Consider the following 24,021-nt stretch of genomic DNA (forward strand, 5'->3'; position numbering starts at 1 on the left):
ATACGCCGATAAATACGGTAATATGATTACCAAATGCACTAGATGAATGTGTACAGAAAGCTACTATACGTCATAGACAAAAGTAATCCTTGTACCTTTGCAGTCATTTCCCGTGCGGATAGCGATGCAGTCTAACTGCATGAGGATTCTATCTTCCATGTCTTCTCGGTCCTCACCGCTATAATATACCAAGTATCCATTCGACCATAAGTCAAACCAGTTCTTCTTCCATCTTTTCAAAATGCTACCTGGAGCGACAATGGAGTCAATGGAGTATAGTGACAGGAACATGCTGCTAATGGTTATAGTGCTACATCCATTCTCTAATGCTAACACTGGGGGGGGGGGGGGGGTATGTATGAAGGATTTTACCCAGTTTTTTTTACTGTGATTTGTCTCAAATTTCCTTTTATGTCACTTTTTGCGACAAACAATTGCGTCAAATGGTTTAGAACAAAATCACTGATTTCACTCTGTTAGTCGTGATTTCAGTTACAATCATTCTTTGGTCTGGAATTCACTCATTGCGACTTTTCGATTTGGCGCAAGTGTAGGTGCAAATACCTTCATTTAGGCGCAAATCTACACCATGAATAAAGTGACAGAGAAAATAGCTACAACAATAGAATGTCCCAAAGTCAGATTTACTGCCTGGAATTCTGGGGTCTGCGCCTTTTGTAGGGCTACATTTGTGCCAAAATGACAAACTTGCCTACGACAATTGATAATTTTGGCACAAATATGCTCTATTTGACGCAAAAAAAACATACATAAAATCACACATTGCTACACCATTATTGATACATGTGCCCCAATGTCTTGTGACACAGCGATCACCACTAGCTAGGTAGATATAAGGTGTACCTGCCCAGGTATTATGAACATTTTACGTGCCCATCTCTATCTTAAAGGGGTACCCCACCCCTAAACAACTTCTAAGATGTCTGATCACGTAGGACCCCGCCCCCCCTCAAACTCGGCTGCGGCACCCCAGTCATTCGGTGCACAGAGCAAACTTTGCTCCATGCAGGATGACTAGCGATGGCCACATTCCCCCCCCCCCCCCCCCACGACATGACTCCCCCCTCTGAAATCAACTCTATGGGGGGTATTTATCAATTTTGCCAGTTGACCGTTTCTTTTTACCCTTTTTTTTTTTTCAATTTGGTTTTCGTGGACATGCACCAAATTTATCATTTGGTGCAAGTTGTTAGTAATTTTGGCTCAAATGTTGAAATCGGCCGTTCACAGCGCCTTTTACACAGAACTTACCCCCACAGAGGACGCGTATTTTACCCTGTAGAGCAGCCATTTCGGAGTCCCTCCTGCAGTATATCAGCAAGCGACATGAGTTATTCTCTATTGTGGGGTTTATAGCCACCATGTGAAATGGATTTTATTTTCAGCTTGGGTAGTTTTTTTTTTTTTTACTTTAGTGCAGTGGTCTTCAACCTGCGGACCTCCAGATGTTGCAAAACTACAACTCCCAGCATGCCCGGACAGCCGTTGGCTGTCCGGGCATGCTGGGAGTTGTAGTTTTGCAGCATCTGGAGGTCCGCAGGTTGGAGACCGCTGCTTTAGTGCTTACCTTTCCTGAACCTGTGCGGCCATGTCCAATGCTGGCTCAACGGAGGGTGAAGGTTCCTCAGAGACAACTATGTCGCAGTATAGTATTGGGCAGCCCCGGAGGCGTCGCTGCTTTCACAATAAAAAAATTTTTTAATGTATTTTGACGCCTTTACATTTTCTGACATTGCTAAGTGTGTTTTCCATGTGCAAAATTCAAATGATGAATTACTGACTAAAGTTGAAATCTCACACAGGACCGTGTGATTTTGAGAAAGTTGTAAAAATGACAGTGGAGAAGATGCGCCAAACTTTGGTGCAAAAAGACACTGTGCCAAAGTATTGCGCCAAAGTTACGTGAAAAAAAACACATAAATCCTTTGATAAATACCCCCCTATGGGAATGGGCGTGATGTCCGCCATGTCCCCTCCCATAGAATTGTATTGATGGGCTTAACGTCATGTCATGAGGGGGCGTGGCCTCCAACACCACAGGGGGGGGGGCAGCAGTGGGACTCCTTTAAGTATCATCTTGGTAATTGTGGTGGTGTGTATTACATATGTAAGAAACACCCTTCTCACTTCTGTTGTGGGGAGGGGGTTTGCACAGTATAAGAGCTTGTCCCCACTGAAGACTTTCCATTTGTGGAATTCCGCTTGAAGCAGAATCTTCTTCCCTATACACACTCCCGAATCGCTGGAGCAGAATTCTGGTGGAGGAGTGGACGCCTGCCTAAACAATTAAAGGGGTACTCCGCCCCTAGACATCTTATCTCCTTTCCAAAGGATAGAGGATAAGATGTCAGATCGCCGCGGTCCCGCTGCTGGGGACCCCGGGGATCGCTGCTGCAGAACCGCACCATCATTACTGCGCAGAGCGAGATCGCTCTGCACGTAATGACGGGCAATACATGGGCCGGAGCATCGTTACGTCACGGCTCCGCCCCTCGTGACGTCACGGCCCGCCCCCGTCAATACAAGTCTATGGGAAGGGGGCGTGGCGGTCGTCACGCCCCCTGCCATAGACTTGCATTAAGGGGACGGGCCGTGATGTCATGAGGGGCGGAGCCATGACGTCACGCTGCTCCGGGCCCTGTATCGCCCGTCATTACGCACAGAGCGAATTAGCTCTGTGCAGTAATGACAGCGGCGATCCCCGGGGTCCCCAGCAGCGGGACCGCGGCGATCTAACATCTTATCCCCTATCCTTTGGATAGGGGATAAGATGCCAGGGGCGGAGTACCCCTTTAACATGTTCATTCTTTGGGCAGAATTTCGCCTGACTGCATTGTCTTCTATGAGCGCACGCTCGTACCGCCAATGATTTCGGGGGCGCCTGCTTCAAGTGGACATTCAGCTGGTGGAATTCTGCGGCTGAATGTCTGCAGTGTGAACAAGCCCCTAGGAAGCTTAGTTCATTATACTAGGTGATATAATATGGAAGAAACACTAATGATCCTACCTGGGGGAACAGCTTTTATTGCCAGTATGGCTATATCTCAGGTGGGGGAAACCCCTTTTGTAGGGAGTGTTTTGTACAATTGTTTTATTTGTGTTTGTGAAGACACAAAATAATTGTTTAAATGTATCTGATTTTACAAAAAAATGAATAAAAAATAAGATGTGAGTCACAACCATTACCCCCTATGGGGGCATTCACACGGGCGTATTTGTCGGTGGATCCGCTGACAAAGGCCCCTAAAGTGCTGCCGCTACCAGCAGACACACTGCGATGTGCGAGTTACCCTGCAGTGTACTCGCACACATCGCGGCCGCTTTCTGTGGAGCTCAGGGAGCCGGGGGAGCGGCCGCGATGTGCGGGATGTGCGGATACACTGCGACTCGCACTTCACAGTGTGTCTGCTGGTAGCGGCGGATTTCCGCTATTAGCAGACACAAAGAGGGCAGCACTTTAGGGGCCTTTTGCAGCTGCGGATCCGCTGACAAATACGCCCGTGTGATTGCACCCTAAGGGTACATTCACACATTGATAACGCACAGAGGGTTTCTCATGCAGGAGATTGGCTGCTAGTTTCACTACTAGTCAATGGATCCACATGCAATTTGCCAGTGGAACTTGACGTGAGTGATAACAAAATTTGCAGCGGATTTTCTGCAGCGGAAAATCTGTTGCGAGTTTACCAACATGTAACTTGTACAGATACCACAATGTCCTCATAGCACATTACTCACTTTGCCGTAGAAGCCAGCCACTTTTTACATAAGCCATATCTTCAACCTCTGGGAAAAGATAAGATCTTGTCAATTAGATGGAGAATAAGTGATTTATGATTAAATTGAGCTCAATATGGATCAGGTGATTGTACCTCACTGCTCGATCTAGATAAACCATAAGCTATATGAATTTATTCTGAACAAAGCTTTTGCTATTTTAAAGAGGTGATCATTAAAAAATAGAATCTCCTAATGTTCGAATGTTCATTTTCATTTCTTATTAGAGCACATACATAGGAGAGCCACTAACATGCAAACGCGCTCTCTCTGGCAGATTTGGGACATTTGCGTACAGTATCTAACATAAGTCCGTGCCTCACATTTTTGTAAATAACACTGAATAACATTAAATTGGCACTCTCATTAAAAAAAAAGAAGTTTTCTATGTTTTGTTTGTGTTTAAAAGAAAAAAAAAAGAAAAAGCTGCCACTAGGTGTCTCCCTACCTATCCAGAGCACACTCCCCCCATCTCTTGCACACACTTTAGACTCCTGCTGGCCTGGCAAAAGTCCAAAATCAGGAAATGCTGAGGGGGGTGTGTGCAGCCTTATCCAATCAGAGCTCATCTCACACACTGAAACTCTTTTAATATGAAAATATAAAACCTTAGAAAAATACAAACATTATCATAAACATAAATACAAACTTTCCGTTTCTGAAGAGCAAACTCAAAAATCCTGAGGAAGCCACCTTTGCCAGTGGCAGAACGCGTGGAGTCTGCTTTTCCCTATACCCAGGTGATGGAGTCCTGGTTCTACTATAGATAGGACACATGGCTAGTTTCCTATCCACTTGTGATCCACAGTTTCACTTTGTGACTAGACAGTCCGAAACGCGTCGGCGCGGGGGTTTTTAACCACACAGGGTATTTTCCTTTTTGGTTTTAATATGGACTAAATCAATTTTGGACTTTTAGAATTCAATATAATTTTTTCGGGAGCTGGAACCCTTTCTTCTATGGTATATTTTTTTCACACAATATCCATTTGTCACATTGTGTTATATAGTTTTTACCCTAACTTTTGCACTCCTTTTTTTTTTTTTTTGCTCATTGCACTAATTAAGCAGTTTTGCACAGGATTTCGCACTTTATCATTTATTCTTTCTTTTGTATCAGTGTTATAAACTCTTAGTACTCTCATCTATACCCCCTTGCACTAGCACTTTATATTACAGGTTAAGCTCTATTGGGGAGATTTATCAAAACCTGTGCAGAGGAAGAGTGGTCCAGTTGCCCATAGCAACCAATCAGATTGCTTCTTTCATTTTCCACAGGCCTCTTTAGAGGCCTGTGGAAAATGAAAGAAGCAATCTGATTGGTTGCTATGGGCAACTGGACCACTCTTCCTCTGCACAGGTTTTGATAAATCTCCCCCTCTGTATTTACTTTTCCACACTGCATATGGTATTATTATAAACTTTTAGCTATACAGGACTCTATATCCCAGCCCCCCCCCCCCCCACCTTACTTATATCACATATCAATTTTTTATGCCCACATGAATTAATTCTGTATCTACTATTTTTATGTGTAATAAAGAATATTTTTAACCATGAATTTTTAGTGTATTATACTTTTATTCTCATTTTATTGTATCTATCTATATTTGGGGTTATCACATATTTTGGTGAGGTGTGTTTTCTCGGTGTGTGTAGTTTCCTATACCTCACAGACATTCAGCCTACATCCCACATATGGAGAGTTTGATAAGACATCTATGGTATCGTGCACTTCGAGACTGTGTGTATAGAGTAACAGATGCACTGTGCATTTTATTATATTGGATTTGATTATGTTGATACATTACCTTTTTTATTTCTTGTCTGGAGGTTTAATAGCTTTGGCAGCCATGGTACGGGGCTAATGTTTGAGAATTACACTCCTCCACTTGTTTTCATACATTTTTAAGTGATTTTAAATCTTTGTGCACTTCTTTTTGTGTCCAATAAAACATATTTTTCTTAAAGGGGTATTCCAGGAAAAAACTTTTTTTTATATATATATATATATATATATATATATATATATATATCAACTGGCTACAGAAAGTTAAACAGATTTGTAAATTACTTCTATTAAAAAAATCTTAATCCTTTCAGTACTTTTGAGCTTCTGAAGCTAAGGTTGTTCTTTTCTGTCTAAATCCTCTCTGATGACACCTGTCTCGGGAAACGCCCAGTTTAGAAGCAAATCCCCATAGCAAACCTCTTCTAAACTGGGCGTTTCCCGAGACAGGTGTCATCAGAGAGGATTTGGACAGAAAAGAACAACCTTAACTTCAGAAGCTCATAAGTACTGAACGGATTAAGATTTTTTAATAGAAGTAATTTAAAAATCTGTTTAACTTTCTGGAGCCAGTTGATATACATTAAAAAGTTTTTTCCTGGAATACCCCTTTAATCATTATATAGTTCATTTGGTGTTTATCATTGGTATATAATTGTCACCTTTTCTTTCCCTCTGTTACACATGCTCAAAAATATTTGACTTGTTTCACCTAGCTTTGAGTTATTCATGCATCCTGTGCCCATCATTCCCCTTTTTGTCGTCAAACTCAAAAATAAGCGATACCAGCTAAAACTAAAACACAAAACCATCTCTAACATAAATCCTTCCTAAACAGCCAGCCCAGCTGTTCTTAAACAAAATCATACCTATAATAATATATACACTAGTTAATTTTTTTTTAATAAACAAAATAAATAAATATAGCTTACTATGCTACAACAAAAATTAACTCCGACTTGGAACAAAAATTAAACTACACACACATCTTACCTAACTTTAGTACACAAACACTCATATTATACTAAATTTTTTATTTATATATTTTTTTTATTTAGTATAAATAACATAAATTTAACTTACTTCGCTATAATTTTAATTAATTTTGACTTGGACAAATTTTTTTTTTATTATTATATAAAATTTAAAGAAAACAAAGAGCGCTAACTTTGCTATGCTACAACAAAAATAAACCCTGATTTCCAAAATTCTTTTACCACACCACGCTACACACAACTTACCTAACTTTAGTATACACACCAACACTATACACTCATACCATTTAATTTTTTTTAAACACATAAAAATAAACATAGCTTACTTTGCTATAACTGAAAAATAACGTCAACTTGAGATATATATATATATATATATTCTATTCTAACTTAAGTAAACTGGTCCGACTGCCATAGCTATACAACCAAAGATTATACATACAATATGTATAATGTACACATACTTAAATTATAAGCAAATATACAAATAATTAGTGACAAACCTAATATACTAAATTAAGTCTAACTATACCCATCACCCACACCACCCCACCTGGACGAGGATCATAGTCCAAACAATACAGTCTTGTCCTATAACTGACCCACTCCAGGCCACCCAAAAAGAACATGAAGTCCGCACATGAGTTCTTTCTTGCTCCACCCAAAATCCCTCACCCAACCAAACTAAAATCGAACCACCTACCTATACAAAACAACAACAAATCACATAAAAATAATACAAACCTTTTATAGGCCCAAGTTGAGTGCCTGTAAGCCCTTTATCAATATTCACGTTCTATAAACAAAACAAAAAGCTAAGGTGTCCATGCAGTATCGAAGGATGGCAATCCTGATATGAATAAATTTGAACTCTCTCCCTAACTCTACCTTACCTCTCACTCTATCGCTATCCATTCATAAAACTAACCCTACACTTACCCTATCCCTGTCCCTATGTCACTGCCCCTAACCAAAATAAGGGTACTTGGCCCAAAAAGCCTAATACCTAGGGCACATCAAAAGAAAAACCTCTCCATAGGAGAGAGGCCCTACTGGTACCAAGACTGCCATACTCCAAAGGCCTGATCTTCCCAAGGTCACCGGTGATATTCCTACAGACCACCACCTCAGAGAGGATTTTCTGTTGGGTCAACACTAAACAGCGTGCGTTCCACGTATAGTGCCTAACCACTAAACTAACTAAGAATAAATTGCCCCGGTCTTGGTCACACAGGGTCCTGAATGCCCCATAAGCCCACTCCTGATAGGTAAGGCCGGCAAGTTGACTCCAGCAGATGGAAGCACCCACCCTGTTGTAAACCCCTATATTAAAGGGACAATGAAGCAGGAAGTGGTCCATGCTTTCCAGCATGTCCCCGCACTCTTCTGGGGACATCCCCGGTTATCAGAGTTCCTGTACTTCAGGTTGTCCCTTCCATATAGCTTCCCCTGAAAGCAGTGCCAGGCCAAGTCCCAAAACTTCTGGGGGATTCTTTTCATGTTTAAAAGATACAACCCCACCCTCAGATTCCGACCTGGGCAGTCCCTGAGCGCCAGAGGCTTCTGGAAGTGGGCCAACAGAACCTGTTTGTCAAGAAACTGCCTTGACTGGGTCCTGATCTACCACACTCCCAGACCCCACCGACGTATCGCCTTCAGAGTTGGAGTAGCGTAAGCCGGAAGATATACATGGGGCGTACGGAGGTCCTTCATGCGCCCTTCTCTGTCCCATTCCTGGAAGAAAGGCCAAAACCATTCCCTACAGGAGATTACTCACGGAGGAGCCCTCTCTTTCCAGAGGTTTGAGATGTTAGCCTTCAAGAAGGTGTTCTTAGATAGATAAACCCCCTAGTCTCCTCGTGCGGAACGTAACCTCCCTCTTGACTAGGTTCAACCTGTTCCCCCATAACAGTTGGAAGAACAGACTGTAGATCCTACTGTAGTAAGCCTCTGGCAAAATACATACGCTTCCCAGATAGATAAACAAGGGGAGTGGGTACGATTTGATCAGGTGTACCCTTCCCCTGAGGGTCAAAGACCAACCCTTAGTGACATCGTCAGCATACGCCACAACTCTCTGGATGGCCTCCGACTCCGCCAGAATCATCCTGACTCCCGCCAATGGTCTACAACTCACCCTCCTAAGAAAGGGATCAATCGCAAACACATATACGAGCGGGCTCAAAGGACAACCCTGACGGACTCCGGACCCCACCTCAAAAGAGTGGCCAGACCACCCATTCACCAGCGGAAAACTCTCTGCCCCTGCATACAAGATATTAAGCCAATTAACAAAAGTGCTTGGTAAGCCATATTTCAGGAGGACGGACCAGACCTATTAGTCGTTCACCCTATCAAATGCTTTGGCATGATCGAAGGATAGCAAGTACCCCTTCCAGAAACCTGCACTACTCGGCTCCACTGCCTCCCTGACACTAAGGAAAGAACTTAAGGTGCTTCGGCCTGGAACAGTGCAGTGCTGGGCCTCCGAAAGGAGACGGGGTGCAAACCTCACCAACTGATTAAACAGTATCTTAGCCAGAAGCTTCCTGTCCAGATTGAGAAGAGCTATGGGTCTTTAATTCTCAATACGGCTGACCTCCTCATTGACTTCGGCAGAGTGTCCGAGGAGAGACACTCATTGAATCAAGAGGGGAGCTAAAGACTCCTTAAAGGAGTACTCTGGCGCGCACTTTTTTCCTTTTATCCCGTCTGGGCTGCAAAATAAAAGAAAACACACTTTCTCTTACCTGTCAACGAGCCCCCGGAGCTTCGGTACACTCCGGTACAGGTGTTCGGTCCCCGGGCTGTATTCTTCTTACTTCCTGCTAGGCCGGCACGTCACACGGAGCTTCAGCCTATCACCGGCCGAGGCGGGACATCGCTGCGGCCGGTGATAGGCTGAAGCTCCGTGTGACGTGCCGGGCTAAAAGGAAGTAAGAAGAATACAGCCCGGGGACCGAACACCTGTACCGGAGTGTACCGGAGCTCTGGGGGCTCGTTGACAGGTAAGAGAAAGTGTGTTTTCTTTTATTTTGAAGCCCGGACGGGATAAAAGGAAAAAAGTGCACGACGGAGTACTCCTTTAAAGGTCCTGTACCACTCGGATGTTAAGCCATCCGGACCTGGCGACTTCTTAGGGGCAAGCCCCTCGATCGCCAGTCTCACACCCGAGCTCCCACACTTTCTGACACGCAGGGAATCCCCGCAGTGCCAGCTTTGCCCATTAGTGTTGAGTGGCATAGGCCATATTCGAATTCGCGAATATGTGGACGAATATATTCGCTAAATTTGCATATTCGTAATATTTGCGTTTTATTTTCGCATATGCGAAAATTTGAATATATGAAAATTCACATATGCGAAAATTAGCATATGCGAAAATTTGTATATACGAAAATTCGCACATGTGAAAATTTGCATATGCGAAAATTTGCATATGCGAAAATTCGCCCGGCGGTCTCACACAGTAGTATTAGAGCCTTCTTTACACCACACAAGCTGGAAGCAGAGAGGGATGATCACTGTGATGTGTACTGTGAAAAAAAAAAATTAATATTCGTAATTGCGAATATATAGTGCTATATTCGTGAGCAACACTATTGCCCATCTGCAAGGGCTCTGCTGCGGATCCCAGCACCCGGACACTCCCCCACCCCCAAAGAGGAGTGCCCCGCAGTGCCCGCAGAACATATAGTACTCAGAGGACCACCCCCCAAGCACACAGACCAACCGCTCTCCGCCGCCCAGACACTCCCCCCCCCCTCTCACAGGGGAGTGCCCTGCAGCACCAGTAATGCCCACAGCACTCGGGGAACCGCCCCCCGAGCACACGGACATGCCGCTCTCCTTCACCAGCACCTGGACATTCCCCTCCCCCCCACAGAGGAGTGCCCCCCCAGTGCCAGTAACCTGAAGTTGGCAGCTGAAGACAATGTCTTCCCCCCCCCCCCCCCCCCCCGCTAGCTGGGAACAAGAGGTAGAAGCCCCAGGGCTTCATGCAGAATAACCATTCCCAGGAGGCTGCCACACTCCTGGGAAGGGCTGATGGAACACCTGCTTCTCCCTGCTCTGTGTGGAAGTCTGGAAGAGCTCAAAAGGGACACACCCAAACACACTGCACACACTGAACTGCTCTGGGCTGTGTTTAGCAGAGTGAGGGGGGAAGTTCTCCCCTGTATGGCTTCAGATGATGTCACTGCTGGGGAACGCCCCTTCCTGAATTTTTTTTTTTAATCTGCCAAAAATACAGAGCAATATCAAGGTAAAAAACTAAAAAATAATAAAAAATAAAGGTAGGGGTGGTTTATCATGATGGGGGCAGTGAACTGGGAGGATTATAAAAATTTAACAAGACCATGAGAGGTACTTTTTAAAGAATTGACCCTCTGCTACAGTGTAATGTAGTGGGTGCACTGTGGGTGTTGTGTCCCCCTCAAAATAACTCAACACATAGGCATTAATGTCTAAACCTTGGCAACAAAAGTGAATACACAAGTGGAAATGTCCGAATTTGTGTTAATATTTTGTAAGGCCACCATTATTTTCCAGCCCTGCCTTAAGCCTCTTGGGCATGGAGTTCACCAGAGCTTCACAGGTTGTCACTGAAGTCCTTTTCCACTCCCACTTCTCCATGACAACATCCCAGAGCTGGTGGATGGTAAAGAGCTTGCGCTCCCCCACCTTCCATTTGAGGCTCAATAGGGTTTAGATCTGGAAACATTATTGGCCAGTCAATCGCCTTTACCCTCAGCTTCTTTACAAGGCAGTGGTCATCTTGGAGGTGTGTTTATGGTCAGTATCATCTTGGACTACTGCCCTGTGTCCAGTCTCCGAGAGGGGATCAACTGTAGGCAAGACACACTTGCCTTTGTCCTCCTCACCTGGTTGCCGTCATGCATGCTGATACCATCTGAACCAAATAAGTTTATCTTGGTCTCATTGGACCACAGGACATGGTTTAGGTAATCCATGTTCTTAATCTGCTTGTCTTCAGCAAACTGTTTTAGGCCTTTCTTGTTCGTCATCTTTATAAGAGGCTTCCTTCTAGGATCACAGCCATACTGACCAATGCAGTGTGCAGGGTATGGTCTGAGTACTGACAGTCTTACCCCCTCACACCCCTTTAACCTCTGCAGCAATGCTGGCAGCATTCATATGTCTATTTCCCAAAGACAACCTCTGGATATGCCGCTAAGCATGTGCACTCATTTTCTTTGGTTAACCATGATGAGGCCTGTTATGAGTGAATTATTTTGAGGGGACACAATATTAAACACTATTATACAGGCTGTGCACTCACTACTTTACATTGTAGCAGAGGGTAATTTCTTCAGTATTGTCACATGATAAGATATAATAAAATATTTACAAATACGTGAGAGTTGGACTCACTTATATGAAATACGGTATGGCTGTGTTTCCCAACAAGGGAGTCTCCAGCTGTTGCAAAACTGCAACAGCCTTTGGCTGTCCGGGCATGCTAGGAGTTGTAGTTTTGCAACCCTGGTTAAGAAATACTGACTCAGGCCCAGAGAGCAGCTGTGAGTTTCATATTAAAGGGGTACTCTGCCCCTAGACATCTTATCCCCTATCCAAAGGATAGGGGATAAGATGTCTGAACGCGGGGGTCCTGCCGCTGGGAACCCCCGCAATTTCTGCAGCGGCACCCCAGTAATCCGGTGCATGGATCAAACTTCTAGCGATGTGGCACTGGAGGCTTGTGACGTCACGGCCATGCCCCCCTCGTGACAGCCGCCAAACACCCTTCCATATACTTGCATTGAGGGGGCGTGGCGTGATGTCATGAGCCTCCGGTAACACAGCCAGAGATCACAGGGGGTCCCAGCGGCTTGGTCTGCAACAATGTTTAGGTAGGTGATACATGCCAAAGTGTAGAATCGCAGTACCAATGGTCCAGCTTTTCTTCACAAGTTGTGTGGCTAAAAAGAAAAAGTTTTGCATATTGCCTTAATGTGTATGAGGTACCAGAAATACTGTTCCTCAAGTACTATATATCCAATAAGGAGTTTTCTTTGTCTTTGTTAAAAAAAAATGTATTAACTGGTGCCAAAAAGTTAAACGGATTTGTAAATTACTTTTATTTAAAAATCTTAATCCTTCCAGTACTCATCAGCTGCTGGATGCTCCACAGGAAGTTATTTTATTTTTGAATTTCTTTTCTTTCTGACCACAGTGCTCTCTGCTGACACCTCTGTCCATGCCAGGAACTGTCCAGAGCAGGAGCAAATCCTCATAGCAAACCTCTTCTGCTCTGGACAGTTCCTAACATGGACAGAGGTGTCAGCAGAGAGCACTGTGGTCAGATATGAAAGAAATTCAAAAAGAAAAGAACTTCCTGTGGAGCATTCAGCAGCTGATAAGTACTGGAAGGGTTATGATTTTTTTTTATAGAATTAACTTTCTGGCACCAGTTGATTTAAAACAAATTATTTTCCACTGGTATACCCTTTTGTGAGAAAAAGGTTGAACAAGTGTCCCTCTGCAACACATCTCTTTAACGGCATTTGTGCTTTTTGACTTTTTGTCACGTCATGAGAAGTTTTCCTACCATGTCCTTCTGAGTATCATTACGCATAGCCAGAGTTAAATGGCCCTGTACATAAACTAATGTAGCCTTTATACCATAGCACATACAATAGCTATAAACTGCATCATCACAAATCCTGATTTTGTAAAAAAAAAAAAAAAAACAACGTACCCCCTTTAAAAAACTTGTATGACAAAAATTATAACAGCAAAGCTTTGAAAAACATAGAAAACCTCAGAGATTTGAGGTGCCTACTGGGGCACAAAGACTGTTGCTACGTATGACATATCTTTCACGCCTAAGCTGTTTAACACTAAGGATCCAAATAATACAAATTACGAGCTTTCTTATAGTTATACAGAAACATTTCAGATGTCTGGTGTGTGTCTATGTTTCTGGATACCGCTAACCTCCTTTTTAATAATTGTGCTGCACATAGTATTTCTGTATATTTTATATTTGTATTTCGCTAAGCTGTGGATCGTCATATAAGGGATGTGTTTGTATATTATTTTGTATTTTATTCCCCCCCCCCCCTTCTTTTTTACTGTTCTGTTCCCCCATTTCTTTTGTTATGAAAAAAAAAATCCTTGAATAGGAAAAAATACAAATACCCAAAGGAGATTCCGAGTGTGGCCAGCGCTGACTGAATCAGTTGGCGCTAGGACCGCGCGGAACACATTGTAGTCTATTGAAGACTGCAGTGTCCGCGTGGTCCTAGCACCGACTGATTCAGCAACGCCATTCTTCAGGAGGAAATTTCCAAGCGGATTTTCCGTTCACAAATTCTGCTTCACAAATTCCGAAGAGTGAATTTGTGAACGGAAACCCATTCACTACACTATACATTTTAACAAGCGGAATTTCCGCCTGCAATTTCAAAGCGGAATTGCAGACGGAAATTCCCTAGTCTGAACCTAGCCTAAGTGACAATTTTAGTAGATTACTATATTTGTGTTTTTATGGCTGCAGGACTCCTCTAGTAGATATTAAACTATAGCATTTTTACACATAGCAACACATGGCTGGTACAGCTGTCTTGCAGCCCACCTTGATATACGTATGGCTGTGTGCATGCTGGAATTAACAAAATTAAGTTATTTCTATCCTACCAAAATCTTGCATCAGATCCCTGTGGTACATTTTTCTTACATGCCAGCAAAAGAATTGTAAAATGAACAACATATTTTATTTTTTTTAGCTTGCCTCTTTTTGTAGTTCCAAAAAGATGTTCTACTATACCATATATACTACTGGTGCCTTCTTATCTAGCAGCTGTTGGGCTCCCTAAGACATCAGCATTGGGGTCTGACTGGTATGTCTGCACCTCATATAGTTTTGCCCCTTGTTATCTCTGTGAATATACCATTCTTCTTATCTATTCTTAGTGCTTGCTTGTAACATGTATGATAATGTGCGGCAGTACTGCAGCTCACATACCTTGTTTATAACATGTATGATAATGTGCGGAAGTACTGCAGCTCACATACCTTGTTTATAACATGTATGATAATGTGCGGTAGTACTGCAGCTCACATACCTTGTTTATAACATGTATGACAATGTGCAGTAGTACTGCAGGTCACATACCTTGTTTATAACATGTATGATAATGTGCGGTAGTGCTGCAGCTCACATACCTTGTTTATAACATGTATGATAATGTGCGGTAGTACTGCAGCTCACATACCTTGTTTATAACATGTATGATAATGTGCGGTAGTGCTGCAGCTCACATACCTTGTTTATAACATGTATGATAATGTGCGGTAGTACTGCAGCTCACATACCTTGTTTATAACATGTATGATAATGTGCGGTAGTGCTGCAGCTCACATACCTTGTTTATAACATTTATGATAATGTGCGGTAGTACTGCAGGTCACATACCTTGTTTATAACATTTATGATAATGTGCGGTAGTACTGCAGGTCACATACCTTGTTTTATAACATGTATGATAATGTGCGGTAGTGCTGCAGCTCACATACCTTGTTTATAACATGTATGACAATGTGCAGTAGTACTGCAGCTCACATACCTTGTTTATAACATGTATGATAATGTGCGGTAGTACTGCAGCTCACATACCTTGTTTATAACATGTATGATAATGTGCGGTAGTACTGCAGCTCACATACCTTGTTTATAACATGTATGATAATGTGCGGTAGTACTGCAGGTCACATACCTTGTTTATAACATGTATGATAATGTGCGGTAGTACTGCAGCTCACATACCTTGTTTATAACATGTATGATAATGTGCAGTGGTACTGCAGCTCACATACCCTGTTTTATAACATGTATGGTAATGTGCGGTAGTACTGCAGCTCACATACCTCGTTTCTGTTTCTGACTCAGCGCAAAATCAATGTCTTCTGGTGCTGGCTTGCTGTTCATATTGAAAATGCTTCCTTATGACAATATATTCAAGAAAAGCTGAAATTTGACTGCAGGAATGAACGTCTGCAGGAAAATAACTAAATGCCAAGCAAATAATAACTTGGAAGCCAGGGAGATATTCCTGTTGTTGGGCTGGGTGTTTACATGACATAGTTGGCACCCATGGGTATCTCTCTCTCTCATCAGCTACTATTGCATAGTTATGTAACTCAACAACTTAAAAGAGCTGTTTTTAGCATAAGAAACTATGGTCATTGTTATTTGCTGCTGTACTTGTGATTGGTTGGGGACCTGCACGTTATCTGAAATGGTTGGGGATATCCATAACTTCCAGCTGTTATTTTTTTGTAGGATAATACCCACCCTCACACAGCAAGGGTTTCCCAGGAAAGTCTCCACCACAATGTAACACTTCCTTGGCCTGCTTGATCACTAGACCTAATGAAGAGGGGTGCCATCCCCCCCCCCCCCCCCCAAATGTTCTGCCTGTGTACCTCATTGGCAATATAAGCCCTTTTCTTTATTATTTTATTGTCCGTATTCGGTTATTTCTAACTACCGTACCAGGGTGAGCACCAACACTGCATCTTATCTTTCTTCTACTGAAAGAAGAGCCTTCCTCCACTCCTTGTTATGACCGATCCAAAAGTCAGGGGATACTGTATTGATGCTGGCCGCTTCCCACCAGAGCCTTGGATCTATACTTAAAGGGGTACTCGGCCCTTAGACATCTTATCCCCTATACAAAGGATAGGGAAAAAAGATGTCTGATCATGGGGGTCCTGCCGCTGGGGGCCTCCTTGATCTCGGCTGCGGCACCTTAGACATCCGGTGCAAGAAGTGTTCAAAATGAACACAAGGTGCAGCGGCGGGACCCCTGCGATCAGGCATCTTATGCCCTAATCTTTGAAGAGGGGATAAGATGTCTAGGGACAGAGTACCCTTTTAGAGCATTCTTCAGTGTTGTGCTCGTAATACAACACCTAGAGGTGAGCATGACACAGTGGCTAGATGGGCCCAACACGGTACTAGAGCCTCCTTTCAATTGTACCGTTTTCTCCAATAAACTTCTCCTTCCGCTCTTATTGTAATCACTTACATATATCATTACATTTCAGTAGATTCCAACCACTCCTTTTTGGTGCGTAATTTTTTTTTTTTACACATTATATTCAGCAAATTAACATTGTTACAGAGCACTTAGAACTTGCACAATGAAGGGTAGGGTCACATGGAGCAAACTCGAAGCGTATTTTACGCTGCGTATGCCGACGGCAGTAACAACAGCGACCTCCCTGCTGCGCCTGAGTAGCTCTTGTAGTGCCGGGTTTTCTTGCTACACATCAGCTACTAGCAGGCACTGTGACTACAGATGGAAATCTGACGCTACAAGCAGCCACACAGAGCTAACCGGCGCAGCAGGAAGCTCGCTCTCGTGACTGCCATCAGCGCATCCACAGCGTGAAATTCACTGCGGATGTGCTCCGTGTGACCCTAACCTAAATGGTTAGTCCCACTTTGGAGTTTCTGGTTATACTTAGGATAAGCCATAAATGTCCAATAGATAATTTTCCTACCTCTGGAACTGGCACCTAATGTATGTGAGAAACAAAGGTCCTCAAACCTGCCTGTGGATTTGCCATAAATGTCCAAGGTGGGGATACCCCTATCGTTCAATCTATATCTTGATCATGCCCTGATGATCAGGGTGATTGATGACATAATAACCAGGGACCTTCTATAGAAAGAGAAGTAATCATTGTGTAAGGGTGGTAATGCATAGAACTGGTGCAAGGATTTTTGCCACCCTAGGCTCCGCCCTTTGACACACACCACCTTACTACTGGGGTGACACACTGTAACAAACCTCCTCCTCATGTAATCTTACTCCTGGGGTGACACACTGTAACAAACCCCCTCCTCACACGACGATGGTTCTGGCTGGGCGGTTGGTTCGGATGAGCGGCAGGTGCTTCAGATGCTGGCTGGTTACTAACTTTCTTGCAGCGGGCAGAGAAGCGCCCCCATCAAGAGGGCACTCTAGACAGCTGCCTATTTTGCCTATAGGCAGAACCAGCCCTGGTCATGCACATTATATAAAAGCCAGCTAATTCCTGACTATCTAATGTGTATGGGAGCCTCCTGACTGTCACCTGATAGCAGGTGTTGGGGAAAGAAGGATCAGACATGTCAAATTTTAGCTTGCCCGATCCTCCATTCCTTTGCTGTTAGAGGGTTCCTATCCCCAATTTAAAAAAAAAAAGAAGCATGCATATTACATTCATTTCTGAATGGCATCAGTTCTAGAGGTGGGGCCCCTAACTTATCAGGAGTACAGGGTCCCATGGCCACCTTTTAGCAGGCAAGGAGGCCGTGAGCTGTCCCTGATTTTCCTATAGACTTACATACAGTCATGGCTGTAAATGTTGGCACACCTGAAAATTTTCAAGAAAATTAAGTATTTCTCACAGAAAAGGATTGCAGTAACACATGTTTTGCTATACACAGATTTATTCCCTTTGTGTGTATTGGAACTAAACCAAAAAAGGAAGGAAAAAAAGCAAATTGAACATAATGTCTATCACGTACCTGGATGTGATGTCACGGAGCAGGTAGTGGATCCTCTACCTGTGTGGCTGATGACTCGGACCATATCAGGGAGCGGAGTCTAAGGTGCCGCTGGTCTTCACCAGAGCCCACCGCAAGGCAGGATGGATTTGCTCCGGCAGGCGACACCCAGGTCGCTACCCCGGATACGGCTTGACCACACAGGTACTGGGCAAGGCGAGGAACAAGAGGATGAGACAGAGGCGTAGTCAACGTAGCAGAAGGTCAAGGCAGGCGGCAAAGGTTTAAAGTAAAAAAACGCAGCAAGTAAGTCTGGTAACACGGGTAGGCAAAACAGGCAATGGGAACGCTTTCTCTTAGGCAAAGTGCACTGAAGATCCAGCAGGGAAGTGTGGGAGGTGCAGGAACTTTATTAGTTAGTGTCAGGTGCATACCGTAATTAAGGGCGTACTGGCCCTTTAAATCTCAGAGCTCCGTCGCGCGCGCCCTAGGAGACGGGGGCGCGGGCGACGGGGCCGAGACACAGGAGCGGAAGCGGCAGCAGTACAGGGTGAGTGACGGGCCGGGATCCGCATGTGGGCGCGTCCCGCGATGCGCATCCCGGCCCCGCTGGGAGACGGGACAATGCGCTCACGGCCAACGGAGCGCAGGCAGTAACAATGTCACACCAAACTTCAAAAATGGGCTGGACAAAATTATTGGCACCCTTAACTAAATATTTGGTTGCACACCCTTTGGAAAAAATAACTAAAATCAGTCGCTTCCTATAACCATCAATAAGTTTCTAACACCTCTCAGTCGGAATGTTGGACCACTCTTCCTTTGCAAACTTCTCCAGGTCTCTCTTATTGGAAGGGCGACTTTTCCCAACAGCAATTTTAAGATCTCTTCACAGGTGTTCAATGGGATTTGGACTCATTGCTGGCCACTTCAGAACCCTCTAGCACTTTGTTGCCATCCATTTCTGGGTGCTTTTTGATGTATGTTTGGGTCATTGTCCTGCTGGAAGACCCAAGATCTCGTACGCAAACCCAGCTTTCTGACACTGGGCTGTACAGTGCGACCCAAAATCCATTGGTAATCCTCAGATTTCATGATGCCTTGTACACATTCAAGGCACCCAGTGCCAGAGGCAGCAAAACATAATTGAACCTCCACCATATTTCACTGTATTTAGTTTTGGGTAAACAGTAGAATGATGTGCTTCTCCGTCCACGCCCAGGGAGATTAGCTACAGTGCCATGGGTTGCAAACTTCTTGATAATGTTGCGCACTGTGGACAAAGGCAAATCTAGATCTCTGGAGATGGACTTGTAACCTTGAGATTGTTGATGTTTTTCCACAATTTTGGTTCTCAAGTCCTCAGACAGTTCTCTTCTCCTCTTTCTGTTGTCCATGCTTAGTGTGGCACACACAGGCACACAAAGCAAAGACTAAGTGAACTTCTCTCCTTTTTATCGGCTTTCAGGTGTGATTTTTATATTGCCCACACCTGTTACTTGCCCCAGGTGAGTTTAAAGGAGCATCACATGCTTGAAACAATCTTATATTTCCACAATTTTGAAAGGGTGCCAATAATTTTGTCCAGCCCATTTTTGGAGTTTGGTGTGACATTATGTCCAATTAGCTTTTTTTCCTCCTTTTTTGGTTTAGTTCCAATACACAAAGTGAATAAACTTGTGTATAGCAAAACATGTGTTACTGCAATCCTTTTCTGTGAGAAATACTTCATTTACTTGAAAAATTTAAGGCCATGACTGTAGAATGTAGACAACAGTGCACATGGGTGCTCCCCTCTTCATTCATTCTCTAATTGGCTGCTTTGCAGGGGACTTAATACATTTAGTGCATTTCTGGTGCATATTGTGGAAGCTCCATAAATGTCTAAGATGAAAAAAGCCCTTTCCAAAGCAACAACCAATAAAGTGTAGAATCCTAAGTGATAGCAATGGAACAGAATCTATATCCCTGATTAACCCCTTCCTGACCCAGGACGTACCCGTATGTCCTGGGTCCTTTCCCTTTACATAACGAGGGGCCACAACCCGTGGCTAATAGCGCGAGGCACAGCTGTGAACCCTTTAGATGCTGCGAAATTGCGCTTCCCGAACAGCTGGAGGACACAAAGAGGGTCCCTTACCTTCCTCCTCCGTGTCTGATCGCCAAATGACTGCTCTGTGCCTGAGATCCAGGCATGAGCAGCCAAGCGGCAGAAACACTGATCAATTCTATGCTATGGCATAGTATTGAACAGTATGAGAGATCAATGTACTGCATGTTATCGTCCCTACAAGGGATATAACATTGCAAAAAGAAGATAAAAGTTAATAAAGATAATTTAAACCCTTCCCTAATAAAAGTTTGAATCACCTTTTTCCCATAAAAAAAAACTGTGTAAATAAACATATGTGATATTACCGCGTGTGGAAATGTCCGAATTATAACAATATATCTTTAACTAAACCGCACGGTCAATGGCGTACGCACAAAAAAATCCAAAGTCCAAAATAGCGTATTTTGGTCTCTTTTTATAACATGAAAAAATTCATTAAAAGCGATCAAAAAGTCCGATCAATACAAAAATGGTACCGCTAAAAACTTCAGATCACGGTGCAAAAAATGAGCCGTCATATAGCCCATACGCGGAAAAATAAAAAAAAGTTATAGAGGTGATGAGAAGAGAAGATGAAGATGACAATTTTAAACATGTACATTTTCTTGCATGTAGTTATGATTTTTTCCAGAAGTACGACAAAATCAAATCTATACAAATAGGGTATCATATGGACCTAGAGAATAAAAATAAGGTGTCATTTTTACCGAAAAAATGTACTACAGTGGTCCCTCAACATACGATGGTAATTCGTTCCAAACGAGCCATCGTTTGTCAAATCCATCATATGTTGAGGGATTCGTGCAATGTAAAGTATAGGAAGCTGTACTCACCTGTCCCCGCCGCTCCCGATGGTGACCCCGGCCTGCGCTGGGCTCTCCGCTGTCTTCTCCGGTCCTCTTCTGTCTTCTCCGGTCCTCTTCTGTCTTCCGCAAGGCCTTACTGGGACTGCGTAGCGACGTCATTACGCCACTGCGTACGCCATTCCTATTGGATGACGTGCGCAGCAGCGTATTGATGTCATCAGAGAGGGCCGAGAAGACACCGGAAGAGCAGCGCTGGACCCGGAGGGCACCCCGGAGCATCGTGGAGGGGTAAGTAATACTTACCGCACCACACGGGGAACATTAAGCTTCTATCCGGCAGCAGCTTAAGCATTTGGCGCTGCCGGATAGCACTTAATGCTATGTCGATTTCATCATATGTCGGGGCCATCGTAGGTCGGGGGGTCACTGTACGTAGAAACGGAAGCCCCAAATTGACAAAATTGTGTTTTTTCTTCAATTTTGTCGCACAATGATTTTTTTTTCGGTTTCGCCGTAGATTTTTGGGTAAAATGACTAATGTCACTTCAAAGTAGAATGGGTGGCGCAAAAAATAAGCCATAAATATGGATTTTTAGGTTCAAAATTTAAAGAGTTATGATTTTTTAAAGGTAAGGAGGAAAAAACTAAAGTGCAAAAACAGAAAAACCCCGGGTCATGAAGGGGTTAAAAATAAAAATAATCATTCATTGGTTAATATGTGTGCATAAGGTATATGGACAAAAATTGTCAGATATTACCACCGACCCAAAAGTGCACTTCCTTTTACTATGATATTGAATCCAGAGGGCCACTAGGGGGCAGCTACTTGCAAATACATCATCTGATTTTCCATATACATACGGGTTCACGTGGATCCTTTTAGCACAGTTTTTTTTTTTTCTTCAAACAGTGTTTCTCCAGTTATTGCAAAACTACAACTCCCAGCATGCCCGGACAGCCAAAGGCTGTCCGGGCATGCTGGGAGTTGTAGTTTTGCAACAACAGGCGAAACACTATGTGGAAAAGACTGTTCTAGCAGAGCTGATAAATAATTATTTATTACTTGTGCACAATTTTTGTCTCCCCGTTATATCCCTAAGAGATTCTTGTATCTATGCAAAGGCTGGCAGTGAATGTTCCCAAGTAACTTGCTTTTCTCGCCTTCAGAATATGCAAAACTTAAATCCATGTCTCTGTGTGGGCTCCTTGTATTTATGCCAAGGAAATAACAAAGAGAGCAAGCACAGCATGCCCCCCACCCCCTCTAACATACTGATCAATGATGTACACAATGACACGTCCATCTTTGTCTTTCTAAAACAGAAGATGAACATATCTGCAAATGGAGATAACCGCATTAAAGGGGTATTCCATGAAAAAAAAAAAACATTTTTCATATCAACTGGCTCCAGAAAGTTAAACAGATTTGTAAATTACTTCTTTTTTTTTAAAGTATTTATTTAAGTTTTGTAGTTATTCATAACAAACACCTCCAACATGGCGAGATAAAAGTAACAGAGAACAGCAATCCCAAGAGGTCCCAGAGACCCGCAGTAGACGGTAGTAAGGAGGCAGAAAACCAAAAGGATCACCAATGTACAAAGAGGGCAACTCTGAGACCAACTTGAGGAGGCCCAACACGGACAGACAACCAGACACACAAGCAGACACACTCCCCCCCCCCCCCCACACTCCAGCCCCAACACTAACCGAATAGTAACACCCCATATTGACCTACTGAGTCAGACCAACCGGCGGGTCAGTCGAAACCGCCAACAACAGCCAGGGGGTCCACACCTTATCGAATTTCTTAGTGCACTTACGACTCACATAGACAGCCTGGTACAACGGAACATGTTTAGTTACCATGGTTATCCATCGAGACAGCGGTGGGGTGGATGTATCGTTCCAAGTCATAACAACCACTTTACGGGCACAAAACAACAAGAAACGAATCAACAAACATCTATGAATACTAGAAATTAAGTCATTAATGACCCCCAATACTCGCACCATAGGGCTAAACACATAAGGAAAGTTCAAGTGATCAGCCAAAAATCCCATCGCCTCCCTCCAGAAGGCCACAATAACCGGACACTCCCATACTGCATGCACAAAGGTACCAACTTCCAAGGAGCATCTAAAGCACAGGTCAGACAGAGACAATCCAAAACGCTCAAGCTTAGCAGGGGTATAATACAACCTCAATACATATCCAGATTGGATCAGCATATTTCTGCTGCTAACCTCAGTTGCACAATAGGAGCCCTCCACTGACTCTCGGACAGACCCGGGATAGCATCCACCCATTTAGGAAAGACTAGGGAGAAAGGACAAGGCCCCAGTGACTGGAGAAGGGCATAGGATTGGGTAAGAGGTTTAGAGAGATCCGTGGTGCCCAGGAGAAGCTCCACCTCAGAAAACACTGGGGTAAACGTCAGGGAGCCAAACTGCGCCTGAACCGGCATTCCCAGGGATGCCATATAGCATTCCCTCATTTCCACAAGGGATAGCAAAACCTAATCCTCCCGGAACAAGTAGATCACACAAACCCCAAAAACTGGCCTCCTGTAACCCATGCAGGTGAGGCAAATGAACATTCCCCCACAAGGGTGCCCTAGGAGATACCAGAGGCTGCAGAAAATTTACTCAACACCACGGACCACACTTTAGCTACAGTGAACAGAGGAATAGGAAAGGAAGAGCTAGAGTGATACCTGTAGAGTGTATTGGTCAGAACTTCATAAGACCCCATAAGCGCACCAGCCAGGGCTGTCGCCAAGTTCGACAAATCCAGATCGATCCCCCACGCTGCATAGACCAATAGGGAGGCAAGAAAATAATTATAAACATCAGGGGCAGCTAAGCCACCATGCCTTTTGGGAGCCTGGAGAAAGGCCCGACAGAGTCTGGGAGGCTTTCCCTGTCAATAGAAGGATCCCAGAGCACCACACAGCACAGTAAAATACTTCCTGGGGGAATGACAGGGGACAAGT

The 24,021-nt window shown here is 43.8% G+C and overlaps 1 protein-coding gene across 2 annotated transcripts in view; it reads right to left on the minus strand.

Annotated features, from left to right (window-relative positions):
- PLEKHB2 (pleckstrin homology domain containing B2) overlaps positions 1 to 24,021 on the minus strand; it is a 68,859-nt gene that overhangs the window by 32,471 nt on the left and 12,367 nt on the right. Inside the window, exons 1-3 of one of the 2 annotated variants that reach the window (XM_056564569.1) lie at positions 18,128 to 18,201; positions 3,760 to 3,807; positions 96 to 248 (exon numbers count right to left, since the gene is read on the minus strand). In XM_056564569.1, coding sequence (XP_056420544.1) covers positions 96 to 248; positions 3,760 to 3,807; positions 18,128 to 18,191 — 265 coding nt within the window. In that variant the 5' untranslated portion in view covers positions 18,192 to 18,201. Of the gene's footprint in view, positions 1 to 95; positions 249 to 3,759; positions 3,808 to 18,127; positions 18,202 to 24,021 lie in introns of those variants that run through there. The other variant, XM_056564570.1, reaches the window with a different exon arrangement.

This window comes from Hyla sarda, chromosome 3 (assembly GCF_029499605.1).
Source record: "Hyla sarda isolate aHylSar1 chromosome 3, aHylSar1.hap1, whole genome shotgun sequence".
Classification (NCBI taxonomy): domain Eukaryota; kingdom Metazoa; phylum Chordata; class Amphibia; order Anura; family Hylidae; genus Hyla; species Hyla sarda.